At 39.8% G+C, this 14144-nt stretch overlaps 1 protein-coding gene across 2 annotated transcripts in view; it reads right to left on the reverse strand.

Annotated features, from left to right (window-relative positions):
* COL5A1 (collagen type V alpha 1 chain) overlaps positions 1–14144 on the reverse strand; it is a 302291-nt gene that overhangs the window by 56617 nt on the left and 231530 nt on the right. For both annotated transcript variants that reach the window (XM_020981919.2, XM_020981918.2), the window contains exons 32-37: positions 13285–13338; positions 5935–5979; positions 5710–5763; positions 4465–4509; positions 2546–2599; positions 1906–1959 (exon numbers count right to left, since the gene is read on the reverse strand). In XM_020981919.2, coding sequence (XP_020837578.1) covers positions 1906–1959; positions 2546–2599; positions 4465–4509; positions 5710–5763; positions 5935–5979; positions 13285–13338 — 306 coding nt within the window. The remainder of the gene's footprint in view (positions 1–1905; positions 1960–2545; positions 2600–4464; positions 4510–5709; positions 5764–5934; positions 5980–13284; positions 13339–14144) is intronic.

Here is a 14144-nt window from a genome sequence, read left to right on the forward strand (position 1 = left end):
AATCTCCATCTCTTTGCTACCATGCATCATGCAACAATGTGGTTAAGAGGTAATTAAAAGAAGTTTCATCAAAATGAACCAAAGTTGGGGAGAAGAAGATGAAACATTTTTTAAACCAGACACCAAGAAAACATTAAACATGACATTCAAGAACACACTTTACAAAATGGCATACATTTGCTTTGGGCATTCTTGAAGGCCATTTGCCATCAGGCAGGAAAGAGATGGGCAAAGAAATAGAGCCAGTTCATCATACCTCCTGCATGCCTCATCATTCTCCTTGGTGTCAAATAATGTTTGCGTCTGCACAACAACATCTTTTAAAATTGACGAAGTGGGGGGGGGGAGAGAGAGAGAGAGAGAGAGAGAGAGAGAGAAACATAACGAGGTAACAAAGTAGGCAGAAGACAATTCAGTTCTAGGGATAATTATTCAATAGCCTGGGCCAAATCATCATCAGTCTCTCTATAGCCTTCCCAAGAGAACAGCTTCAGCAGATGTAATACTGGACTTTACTCTCAGCTTGACCCAATCAGGGCCAACTGCAGACTGCTTGAATCTTGTGTGGTTATCTATATTATTGATCTAATGATCTAATTGATCTAATCTATTATTGATCTAATTAATCTAATAATCCATTAATCTAATTAGCTTGCTAAAAACCAAAAAGCTTAGGGGCATTTTGAAGACTACATTAGTATGCCCCCCGCTATGAAATTCTAAAGAATGGGAAAGTTCATTCTGAAGGTCAAAGATAAATATGGGATCCTGAGACATACTCAACATAAGCAGGTATTATTTACATTATAGAAATTTTTCTCTATGAAGAGCCTAATTTGAAAGCTGTAATTATTGTCTAGGCTTCTCTACTAAAGAGAAGGCTAACATTATGCAATTAACTGCAAAGAAGGTCAGCATCACATATAACTACGATTTAATTTGATACATCCAGGTCATTTGGAAAGGCAAGATCAGGTTCAAAGGGATCCTTCTTCCATGAACTCATGCATCATAAAAACATCTTACTGTGTAAGCTAAGAGAGTGGGATCTCTTTAGCTCCCTTCCAATTTAAACACATGCATAGTCATATGCATTCCAATGTAAACACACAAGATACTCTAGACAGACTTGAAACATGGGTATATGTGGGTTTGGATAAATTGAATTGTATAACATTTATTTGTGATTTTCTACTAATATCAAAATGGACTTCCACATGGCTAGTAGTTAAATCCCTAAGGGTGGTTTAGAAGCAATGACAGAAAGAATTGCTCTTAGCACATCTTATCTATCTTCTAGCCATCCTAGCTATCTTCTCCAGGCTAAGTAACTCTTTTCGTCTACTTCAATGCTTAAAAAAAAGATTTTTCACTTCATCAATGTGGGTACTTACTCCACCAACAGATAGCACTGGTACTCTGTGCTGCAGTAGACTGCGCCATTATAGCCACACACACCCCAGAAAAGGTCATTTGGTAGCCAATATTCTGATGATGTTTTGATATTTTTCCAAATTTAGCTAGTCTGGCTCCAAATGGCAGATCCTTGCCAGGGCTGGTCACAAAACCTTTCTAGATTTCTTCTTGCCAGAGAGCCTCAAGTAACCTCCAGCCCATAATGAGACGTCATAACAGGCTGTTAGTGGGGAATCACAGTCTAGCCCAGATTAAAAAAAAAAAATTAAGTTGAGTATGTGACCTTTAAAGGAAATCATCATTAGCCTGATTGGTCCAGCCACAAATGTGGCTTAATTCCCATAGACTTCTTGACACAACTGAAGATACACAAGTCTGGAAATAAGCATCAATGTAGCAGGGTCTCCTCATCTCCACAGAAATTAAGAAAATTCAGGTAGCATGGTATCGGTTAGGTTTAATTATTCACCAACATTTCCAGATACTTACAGTTTCACCTCTCTGTCCCGGGTGACCGGGAAGTCCATCCTTCCCTGGAGGACCCTGAAGAAGAAAACAGAGAGAGATGGTTTCACTCAAGTTCTACCAAGCAAGCATACTGTTAGAGAAATTAAGACCTGATATTTTGCAATTCAATGGTTTTCCCTGTGGATATTTCAAAGTAATGCATTATAGAAATATTCACTGTTTAGCATTTTCTTGGGGATCGTTAATGATTAAACCCAACAGAACGTGTATTGTTGACAGAAGGAGAAAAAGACTCATATTTCTGTAAAGGACCGTTGCCTTGTCTTAGGAATGCGGAGCAAATCAACTGAGAAATCAACAGATGGCAAGACATTGATGTCAGCTTATTAGGCTTGCTTTTGGGGAGTTCACATGATGCTTTGCCCATAGAAAGTGCTAAATAAATGCTTGTAGGATTGGATTGGTGGATCCCAAGACTGTCCACAGAAACCTAGTCAGTGATGACACCAATGCAAATACAGGCATTATAAAAACAACACCGATTTTCACAGCACTTTAAAGTTGGCAACAACTCTGTGAGGTAGGTAATACTAGTGTTATTCTCCCTATTTTGCAAATGAAGAAAATGAATGCTAGCAGAGACTGGGAAGAAGTTACTTACAGGAGGGCCTTTTGGTCCAGGAAATCCTGTGGGTCCTTGAGGTCCATTAGGTCCCTGTAGACAGAAAGTGATTTAAAAGCTGCATTTTAAAGAAGCACTCTTTGCTATATTTTCTCCTACACTAGCAGTTGCCAGAGGGATAGGTATTTATCTTATTCATTCTTGAGCCTACCTGACATCTAGCAGTACTGAATCCCCCTCTCAGGTGTCACTTAGCACCTTTTTAATGAGCTTATAGCATAACGTTGTACATTCTAGTTATTTGTACTTGTGTCTGTTCATCTTCTTACTAGACTGTGAGCTCCAAGAGATCAGGAACCATGTCTTATCTGAACTTGGCATTTCTATCTGTTCCTATCTACTCCAAGTGGTAGGTATAGTAGGTACCATAGTACAGTAGAAAGAGCAATGGCTCTGTAGCCAGAGGCTTTTTTAAAATCCTGCCTCTGACACTTAACCCTCTGTATAACCTTGGGTAAATCATTTAACCTCCCTGGGCCTCAGTTTCCTTATTTGTAAAATGAAAGGGTTCTACTAGATAGCTTCTGAGGTCCCTCCCAAGTCTAAAACTATGATCATATGATCCTAGAGTGTGCATAATGAGATTTGATGAATGAATTAAATATCCCTGGAACCAGTGAAAAGAAGCATGTACTGGTATTCAGTATGTGCATTTGTCAGAGAAAGCAGTAGCTGGAGATAGTGTTGTCTGAAGACTGTTACTATCCTGGATTAAAGAAAGCCTGCCAATCATCCTTGACAGGTGCTGTTTCCATGAAGACTTCTCTACACCACCCCCAAACTAAAAGAGATTGTTTGCTCATCACAGCGTCTTGCCTGACTCTCTCTCTCTCTCTCTCTCTCTGGCACCTCCCACACTCTCTTTTATTATTATTTGTGTATTTGTTTAAATGGTCTTTGTTCTATTAGATTATAGAGTCCTTGAGAGAGGGTCTGTATTCCATCTGTCTTTGGTGCCCGTGTGTGTGTGTGTGTGTGTGTGTGTGTGTGTGTGTGTGTGTACAAAATCTCATTGGATCCTCACAAAAACAGTGTAAATTAGGTGATATTATTACCTTCATTTTAAAGATAGGGAAATGGAGGCTGAGAGAGGTTAAGGGGCCTGGCCGGGGCCTGTTTTACATAGCTAATAAATGTCTGAAGCAGGATTTGAATTAAGGTCTTCCTGACTCTAAATCTACCGCTCTATATACTATGCCCCTCGCTGAAAGGCTGAAGCATTTCAAAGTGTTTGCTAAATTCAGCTGAGGGGCAGCTAGGTGGCACGATGAGTAGAGCAAAAGGCCTGGAATAAGGAAGAGTTGAATTCAAATCTGGCCTCACACACTTACTAGCTGTAAGTGGGCAAGTCACTTAACCCTGTTTGCCTCAGTTTCCTCATCTGTAAAATGAGTTGGAGAAGGAAATGGCAAACCACTCTAGTGTCTTTGCCAAGAAAACCCCAAATGGGGACAACAACAACAACAACAATAACAACAAAATTCTACTGAAAGTAATCATTGAAAAGAAGATTTGGAGTTTTTCCCTCCTCCAACTACAGAAATACAAACCAAGCTTTGTGTTTAGCTAAGAATGGGTGTGATCTAAATCTCACTGCCTCAAGCACTTTTCAAACACCCTGACTATAGCTAAGGGCATGTTGCCTTATTTCCTGCCAGCTGTAATTTTTAGCTTAGAGATTTGGTTTTCTGAAGTTACCTACACCCATTCTTCACTTTCTTCCTTGTAAATCTCATGAGAAGATCATATTCCTTTAGGAAATCTTAGAATATTTTCATCTTCCTTGGGTGGGGAAAGGAGTCACTGTCAAGGGGCTTCTTGGTACTAGGGAAGGGAGTATGTTTGCGGAGAAAATGCATGCTACAGTCACAACCACAGCAGTGTCTAAAACATCTTACCCGTTCTCCAGGAGGACCAGATGGGCCATCACCACCAGAATTGCCCTTCAGAGAAAAAAAAAAGGGAAAATAGCAGTATTTGTTGATTTTTAAGGAGTCTATCCTATGACATTACAAAAGTATAAAAATCTAAAAAGGCAGATGTCATAAAAATGTAGCCACTCAACTTCCCTAGGATTTTCTCTGATTTTCTAATAAAAGACTCATCAATGGCCCAAAAGGGTATCTATTATCCCCCACTACTGCGGAATATAAATATATGACTTAAGTAACAGCAACTGGGCTAGGGCACTTGAACAGGATAACTGATGCCTGCTGGGAGAGAAATGCTGAGCTCCAGTTAAAGTATTTATTAAAAATTCATGTCAAGACAAAGCACAGCTGTTTATTTTAATGCCTACTTCAACATGGTGACAATGTATTTCCCCATAAAGACTTTACTATAATTATTCCAAAATGGTAGCTGTGAATGGACTCAGTTTACGGGGTAGATAGTTATACAAGAGAATTGTTTATATGTCATTACTATCCTGCTATATTCTGGTTATCTGTCAAAAGGAAAAAAAAGAAAAAGAAAAAGGAAAGTAAACCCCAAGTCAATCAGAAACTATTTTCTCCCCAAAGGTAACTCATTTTAGAATATCGGTATCAGAAGAACAAGAATCATACAGCTGGCTAAAGCTTATATTTTTTAAAAGAAAAAAAAGCATTACTGATTTAATTAGCTGGCTCTAAAACCATTTGTCAGGAGGGAAGAGTTGTATGTTACTGGCAAATGCTTACTGATGACAAAAAGATCATTCTTTGTGTTTCTGACAAAATTTCCCTCCAAAGGTCTGTAAGTCCTTTTCAAATAAATAATGAACCTTCACCATGAGGAATGGGTGATTCCAGCTGTGTTTGGGGATTTATCAAATGCCTGGATCTAGCATTCCAGAGTTAAACAACTGGGACGCTACCAAATCACTCAATGTGTTTGGGCCAACATCTTCCCTGTTCAATATTTAGAACCACATGTGAATAAGTGTTACACTTAGCTCTGTGATTACTTTGATTTAACTTGTTGAAAGGTCATTAAAGAAGGGAGAGGGAGATTCCTTCAAAACCTAAGATTCCTCCTTTTTTTTTTCCAGGAGGAGAAACAAGATCACATTCATGTGCTAGATGTTTTGGCAGCATCCCAACCTCGGTTCAGCGTGTGGCATTACTTGATGGCGATCCAGGATAAAGAGTTTGAAGACATACCTTAGGTCCAGGTTTACCAGTGATCCCTCTTGGACCTCTTTCACCACGTGGGCCCTGGAAACACAGCAAAGGAGAGAAAATGTTAAGTACCCTAGAGATAGAGTGAAATTCTTCCATTCCAACCTAATAGCCTTTCCTCTGCTCCTACTCATTCTGGTACATGCCATCTCTGATCTTTTAAAGATCATCTAAAACAGAAGCCCCCAAAGACAAAACAATAGTTACCGTTGGACCTCTTTGTCCTCTCGGTCCTGGTTTTCCAGGTGTTCCCTAGGATCAAATGAGAAGAACGGTGAGTCACTCATGGTGTACCAGTTGTTACTGTTATCTCTAACAGACATTACTGTGGTCTGATTACTTTCAGTTGAATTTAGCAAACACTTATAAAATGCCACAGCCTTTTAGCTGGAGGCATAATGCATAGAGCACAGGATTTGGAATTAGGAAGACCTGAACTCAAACCATCACCATCCTTGGAAGATGACATCAATCTTGTGCTACCAAGGTGACTAGGTGACCAGTATTCCTTTGATACTAGCTGGGAAGGAATCCCAAACTCTGAGCATCTCTTACAGCACCATTTCCTCCCACTTGTTTTCAAGAGAAATGTAAACAGGGCAAGTCAGGTTACCATAGGCACAACCCACATAGCTTCACACAGTTGCACAAACCCTTTTGAGATGGATTTTTCTTATTGCGATTTGAATGAGGTTTAAGCCTACACATGCACATGCGCATGCACACACACACACATGCACACACACATACATACACGGCAAGGGAAAAATCATTATTGTAAGAAAAAATGAAAAGAAGCAACTCTTTTCATACATAATTTACTTGAGCTGCAGTTAAGCATATTAGCCATTAAAATTTCAACAGATTCTCTCGACAAGCAAACTTGCAATTTGGAATATAAATCATATATGAAAGTTATTTCTCTTCTCTTCTAATAGAATTTGGACTTCTCTTCACATTCACCAAAGTGTGGAGTATAATGTGCTATATTTGTTTCCCAGAAAAGCCATAAGAATTGGAAAAATAGAGTTTACCAACTGCCTGCTGGCCTAATGGATCATGTTGTCATATAGCAAGGAATGACAGAGCTGGGAGTAAACTCTGACCCCTTGACTCCCCTTCCCCCCTTCCATTCTGATTCTCTTTCTACTGCACCATTAAGATTTTTTCTTGTAAATGTAGGCTCTGGGGATTGAAAAGTAAAGCCATTACACTATTTGAGTGGGGATATTTTTTATTCAGAAAAATCTCATGTATCTTCACAGTTTCTCAATCTATCTTATTACACTTCTGGTTTCTGATGATAAAATCCCAAAAGGACCAGACTTTGTTAAAGGTGACTCATAAAAAATACTCACTGTCATTTAATCATCAATCATTCATTTGCTTTGAAACAAAACCTGCATTTTAGTGGTCTGCGTTTTGAAAGGAATTTAATAAAAGCATTTATAATGATGAGTTAATTATGTTGCTTTTTAACAATGCACTCTGCCTCCATTGCTTTAATTGCATGGCAATATCCTTTGGCAACAGAGAACTGTTTGCACAAGAAAATTAATGAAACATCTGCTTTTTTTCAAATTACAAACTTTACACCAAAGCAAATATCCATGACTGAACTGAGTTTGTTCCTGGCATTTATAAATGGAGACGCACTGGTCATGTTCGTGCTTCTGAGAGCAACCACAGTGAAAGGACCCAACTATCCTAAAAAATGAGAGTGGGGATTCAGCGAAGCTATGACTGCATAGTCAGTTACCTCTGTTTCTGTATCCCTAGCACCTAGCCCAGGGCCTTGCACATGGCAGACATTTTACAAAGGTTATTGAACTGAACTGAATTGAATTGAAAATGATATAGCTTGGGCTTTTAATGTTGTGGTAAATGTCCAGTTATCATCTGAAATTAATCAGACTACAAACTCATGAACACTGGCCTTGGGACTGAACCCAAGAATGAAACCTACAAGATATAACCACAGTTTTAATTCGAGGTTCCCAGGAGTCATTATGTTCAAGGAGTTTGTTTTCCTTTCTTTAAAACAACTTTGGTCACAAGCAGCTCACGGTCCAGATAACTGGACCATCCTACAGAATGATCCCTTCAATCTGTAGTTCTTGACATAAACAAATCACTTGCTAGACTCCTCCTTGAAGAAGGCATGACCTTTGAAGTGGCTCAGGTCCATTCCTCACTTCAGTTGTTCCTTTCTAGCATTCTTTGCTTTGTGAAGACCCCGGTCACTTCTGGGAGGCAATGTGGAAAGAAAAGTGGACTTGGATTCAGACTATTTCAGTTCAAGTCCAGAGACTGCAATGAAAAGCCATGTGACTTTGGACCTGCCCCAACCTTGTTATGACAGAGTTTCCTTATTTGTAAGATAGGGATTATCATCCTTGCACTAATTACCTCACAGGGTCATTGTGGAGAAATTGTAGAGTAGAGGCACTGCAGTAAAAATATCAGTGGACTGAGTCATGAGACCTGAATTCAAAGCCTCCCTTTGTCATTTACCCTGTGTGATTTTTGGCAAATCACTTAATTTTTCTGGACTTCCTTTCCTTTGTAAATTGAATGGGGTAAAGTAGATGGCCTTAAAGGTCCTTTCCAGCTCTAAATCTGTGATCCCATCTAAGCATTTTATAAGTTGTAAAGCATGAGAGAAGGTGGTTGATATTATTATTAGTATTCTACTTAGTTGATAATCGAAAAGATCAGAAAAGTTCTCATATCCTAGGGCAGGTTTAGGAAGATTTGCTCTGCACTAGATAGGGCAGTGCTCTCCAATTCTCTTTCATTTCAGGGGGGCTTGCTCCAGTTCCCAGGGAGGCCACTGAGGTAAGCTTATCATTTTGCTGATGCCTGTTTTTCTGCTTATGGCCACGGCTATTTTTTTTTTGCAAGGTAGAAAAATCTATTCTATTCAACCACAGATTTACTTTTGCTAATAGCAGACAAACAGAAGAAAAATAAGAATTCCTGGGTTAAAATTAATCAGAAAAATAGCATTGGCTCTGAGTATCACAGATGAAGAAGGATGCAGTTATCAATGATCCCAGTCTCTTTTTGGTCTACTAAAACCAGGTGCCAAATTGGAAAAAAAAATCCAAGAAGAGCTTTAAAGAAACCTGATTCTCAAAATTCATGGCCATCGAGCTTAAGTTTTCCATTACTAAAATCCACACCACCCCCAAATCCTGGGGACATGCTAAAAAAGAGTCCTAGACAAGAGGATATGGAAAAGAAAGAAGAGAGGGGCCTGGGACATTTGCAAATGGTAACCATTGAACCAACACTGTAACTTTGAAAGTATGCTGTCCTCAAGAGTACTGTGGAATGCAAACCCAATTAAGGTGCCCTAAATATTTATATATTCTTCCTCCATTCCAGGAACTTTGCAGGGAGAGAAGGGGAGTAGAGGAAGGCAATGGGAATAGGGGTGGGGGAACCTCAATTGAAACAGTATTTAAACCATCTTTCCATAGCAGTAACTAAACAGAAGGTTTATGAGTCTGACAGATGCACTCAGTTCTCTGAAACAGGAGGCTATGATTAATTCTGACAGGGGAAAGATAAAGATGGCTGGTCTCTCTGTCTAACAACATATTAAACACCATTACCGTGTGTTCAGAAGAAAAGTAATGGCCTCGTTTTCCCATGCTGAAGTCCGTGTTTTGACTCATGCCCAAAACACAAAACGGCAGTGGATTTAATTTTCCTAATTTGGGCTCCATTGTCAAGAAGCATATGAGGATAACGTACACAGCAGAAATGTGGAGAGTAGAGTTAATTTGCAGTTTTCAGCACTTGGGGTGGGAGAGTACCTAACAAAATTTGACTTTTCTCTCCACCCTGCAGTTTTCAAAAGGCCATTGGAGAAACCTTGACTTGTTTTCTATACTAATCCAGACCAAGAAGCCAAAACATGTGGTGCAGATATTCATTCTTTTCCAGCTCTCTCACTCTGCAAATGGAATTGTTCCATAGCCCTCTTCTACTCAACACAGTATCCACTGTGAGCTCCCCCATCAATTCTCAGCTGGGCAGGATTAATGAGGTATAAGCTCCTTGCTCTGGTTGAGGTCACTGAACTCCTGTTTCTCATCACCTTCTCCATAATTTCCCATTGCTTCTGACCAGATTTTAATCATTTCCATTTGGGGCTCTTGGAGGGTGCTTTGTAAAAGTGGCCAAAGACTTCTGACAAGTGACAAATCTTTATTGGGTTCCATGAATATATCTGCAGTGACATGACTCAAACTTAATGACCTGATAAATGGGCCTAGGAATGAGACCAGTGATGAAGGAGGGAGCTAGCCAGAATCGGCACCACCATCCTCTAGCATGTAGCTCAGAGCCATGGCTGCAAATGCCAGGGGAACATTCTGGAGAGAGCTAATTGGTTCAGTGGTCTCTGGATGCCTAAGTAATGCCCTGTTTATCAAATCAGGAACTTTTACAGCCTGTTAGCTCTTTTAGCTCACTGAGGCAATTCATTGATTAATTAAATAGGTATTCAAAGAGCCTACCTTAAAACAGAGAAGTATCTGAAATATCAGAGAATCTGGTCAACACTCAATGCCCTAAAAATTTAATACCAAAGTTTTCCAAAGAGGTTTTAAATGTTAAAGATTTTTGGAATCATTGACTAACCCTTACACAAAGAAATTATTTTACATTAGTTAACATTTTTTTAATGGCACAATTGGTGATAGACTAGTTATATAGTCAAAGTAAGGGATGAGAGATGAGATAACCTGAGTATTCCATTGGCATCCATGAGATATCTTAATAGAAATAGGCTGTCTCCAGAAGCAGTGGGTTCCCCTTTATTTGAGGGCCTCAACTTCCAATAATCAGGTATGTTATAGTAGGGATTCCTTTCATATATGGTTTGGATTGGATTCAGTGGCCTTTAAGTTCCCTTCTACCTCAGCAATTCTGAGTAAGGCCTTCATCACTTTGGAAAGATCCTCTATGGAATATTTTGGGAAAGGGCATTGACAAGAATAACATAGGATGTGAAGGTGAGAGTAGGTTGCAGACTGTGCTGGTGGAAGGAATGCCCACTGAGTATAAGAAGATATTCCTGGTAAAAATTGTGTGCACTAAACAAAATTGTACATTCTTCCCAATGATAAGTGTAGATACTACTAACATACAAGATTGACAGATCTTAGACAGACAGAACTTTGGAGAAAGATTGATCCAACCCTCTCCTTTTATAGCTAAGAATACTGCAAGTTCAGAAAAAGAGTGCAACTTGGCTAACAAGGCTTGTTATGCTCTTTCTACTACACCAGTATACTTACATTCTTTAGATGCAATCTTTGGAGTCAAGACACTTCACTGAACTAGGCTGCTAAAGGGGAGTCTTTGGTTAGTAGGACATCATACTAATGAAGGTCCCTTTCCAGAAAAAAAGAGGAAAGTATTCAGTTGCAAAGTAAAGACTTTGGAAAAGTCCAAATTGCTATTATAGAATCATAGAGTCCCAGAGTCAGAAAGCATCTATTAAAAGCTATCTAGGCCAGGGGTGGGAAACCTGTGGTCTTGAAGGCCACATATGACCTTCTAGGTCCTTGGGTATGGCCTTTTGACTGAGTCCAAGTTTTACAGAACAAATCCTTTTATTAAGGGGATTTGTTCTGTGAAGTTTGGATTCCCCACCCCTGATCTGGGCCAATCTATGCCTAAGTAGAACTCTCTTTACCAAAGCTTCAAAGAATTTTCGTGCAGGTTCTGCTCAAAAACATCCAGTGAATGGAGAAGTCATTTTCTCCTAGGTCAGCCCATTCTACCTTGGAATAGCTTTCCCTAAGCATGGCACACAAGTATTATCTACTGTTCATTGCATAGGAAAGACATGCTACTGACCCAGTGGCATTAGGGGACATCTCTAAATTGTATCTCTGATAGTAGAAAAGAGCTGTACAGTGAAATCCACATCCTCTTACCCAGGTCCCTTTCCAACCAAAGGTACATTTTCATGAGATGATTGATTATGGTTATAGTTCGTGGAATGGAGCAAAGTCAATTGTTCCATTTGAGGTTCACCCCCTAATCCCTGACTTCATTAGGACTAAGCCGTAACCACTAGAGGGGAAGTCTGTGGAAAATGGAAAAAAAAATGAGATGTTATCACTTTAAGAAGTGACTGGTCACTGGCTTATTTTGTTGGCAGCATGACATCACACCCAAACTGCTGTGACCAATAACGATCACAAATCATCAGAAATCACACTAAACCTATGACAATGTCATGTAAGGGCTACAGAAATGGAGGGCAAATGATATTTAGTACTTGGCACTGTTTGCACCTTCTTCATAGTTCTGATGAGTCAGCTGGGTTTGGGAGTTCTCTGGCTCACCCTCTATGTTTATACTGTCAAGTTTCAACCAGAACAGTCATCATTTTTCCATTTTGTGAAATCTGGCAGGACACGTTTGTTTACATGGGATTTGGCTGATGTCTAATCTATCTCTCTGTTCTCAAAAGAGCGTGTCTCCTCTGCCTTTGAACATGATAACATTAACATGGAGCAACATATTTCAAGAGAACTCAAAAAATAGGACTCTGCTGGGGCAAACACTGAAGGACTGGCAATAATTGGCCTGAGTTTGCGTTGAATGCTTGGTCTTACAATGGCACATGGGACAAATATCTTTCAGAGGGTCTGTGTTTATACAATGCCAGCTTTAGATAACCCTTGAATGAAAATAACAACTTAAACCAGTTCTTTACCTCTTTTTCCATCCCTTTCAATGGCCTGGGTTAACAGGTGTGTTCCAAGACCCCTGAGAGGCCCTCTCTTTGTTCCTGATTGGCAATGGATAAATCACTACAACATGATTTCAGTAATGAGGGCCCAGGGCAACTCCCTGCTGGGAAGACTGGCTCACTAGGCAGAAATATTTGGAAAGAGGGAGGAAGGATATTAATTTTACCCAGTATGCTGCTCTGAGAATGCCTTTGGTCATGACAATAATAAAGAAGAATCAGATTCTGCAACCACATTCCTCTACCTCAACTCACCCAGGTGGATTTTTGTTGCAATGGGGTCTTTTAGGCAGTAGCCAAGAAATAAAATGAAAGAATCTTGAGTTTGGACCAGGGGAGATGGTAGTGGAGGAAAAGCCTGACATAGTAATTTCTTTCTTTAAATTCCCTAGCTGAACCCTTGCAGGGGCCTGGAGAAAGAGATCAGTGGATTGCTGAAACAGACCTATAAAGGTGTTACTGTCAGGAACAACTTTCCTAGATGCAGAAATTGATCAGGAATTCAAGTTTGTCTCTGCTCCTATTTGGGCCCACTCCTAACACAAGCATTGTGCCATTTGTCAAAACTGTCATCAGCACTCACAGCTAAAAAAAGCTTCTTTCTGAAGGTTAGCAGCTGCAAAAAGCATTTCTAAGTGGCAAAGCAGGTGAGAAATCAACAAACACTTCAAAAAAAATAAAAACACCAAATCCCCAAACAAACACATACACTCTGGTAACAAAAGGGAGAAGAAAAATAATTAGCATAGGCTAAGGACTAAATCATCCTTACTTACCCTTCCACCCTTCTCTCCATTTGCTCCAGGGAAGCCAGGAAATCCAATAGAACCCTGCAATAAATGGGGGAAAGTCACATGAAATCAGCTGGGACTGATGGATACTGAACTCTGGTCGTGCTGTTAGCCTCCATTAACCCTAACATACTTAAAAAGAACATACCGTAACTATTTACACCCCAAATCCTCAACGTGGATTTCAAAATCACAGAAGTTCAGTGTACAAGGAGCGCCGGGGGTCATCTGATCCAATGCTCGCGTGGCTGACAATCTCCTCTTGACATCCCCAAGAGGCTTGCCAGCTTATGCTTAGAGACCCTCAGAGAATGGGACATAGACTACATTTCAAGGCAGTCCATTTCACTTTGGGCTAGCTCTAATTATTAGGAAGTTTGTCTTTCTATGAAACGGCAATTTGCTTCTCTGAAACTTCCATACATTGCAGAATAAGGCTAATCCTTCTTTCTCATGACAACCTTTCAAATACTTGAAAAAAAGCTATGATATACTCCCTAATTCTTCTTTTCTCCAGATTAAAAATCCTCAGTCTCTATAACTCATCCACATATGGCATGATCCTGAGACTGTGGAGCATCAGAGTACCCTGTTTGAGACACTCTCTTGCTTTCAGTGATACCTGGAACTAAACACAATATCATAGCTAGAGTGTGACAAGGGCAGAACACAATAAGACTGTCATCTGTCTTGTCACAGACACTGTGTCGCTCTCTTAGTGGTCTAACTTGCTATTAGTGTTTTTGGCCACCATATCTCACAATTGACTCACAGCGATCTCTCAATCCCTGAAAACTTCCAGATTTTTTTCTTTTTTAAGATGGTTTTCATCTACCAGTAGTGGA

The sequence above is a fragment of the Phascolarctos cinereus genome, unplaced genomic scaffold (assembly GCF_003287225.1).
Source record: "Phascolarctos cinereus isolate Bilbo 61053 unplaced genomic scaffold, phaCin_HiC Scaffold_2;HRSCAF=192, whole genome shotgun sequence".
Classification (NCBI taxonomy): domain Eukaryota; kingdom Metazoa; phylum Chordata; class Mammalia; order Diprotodontia; family Phascolarctidae; genus Phascolarctos; species Phascolarctos cinereus.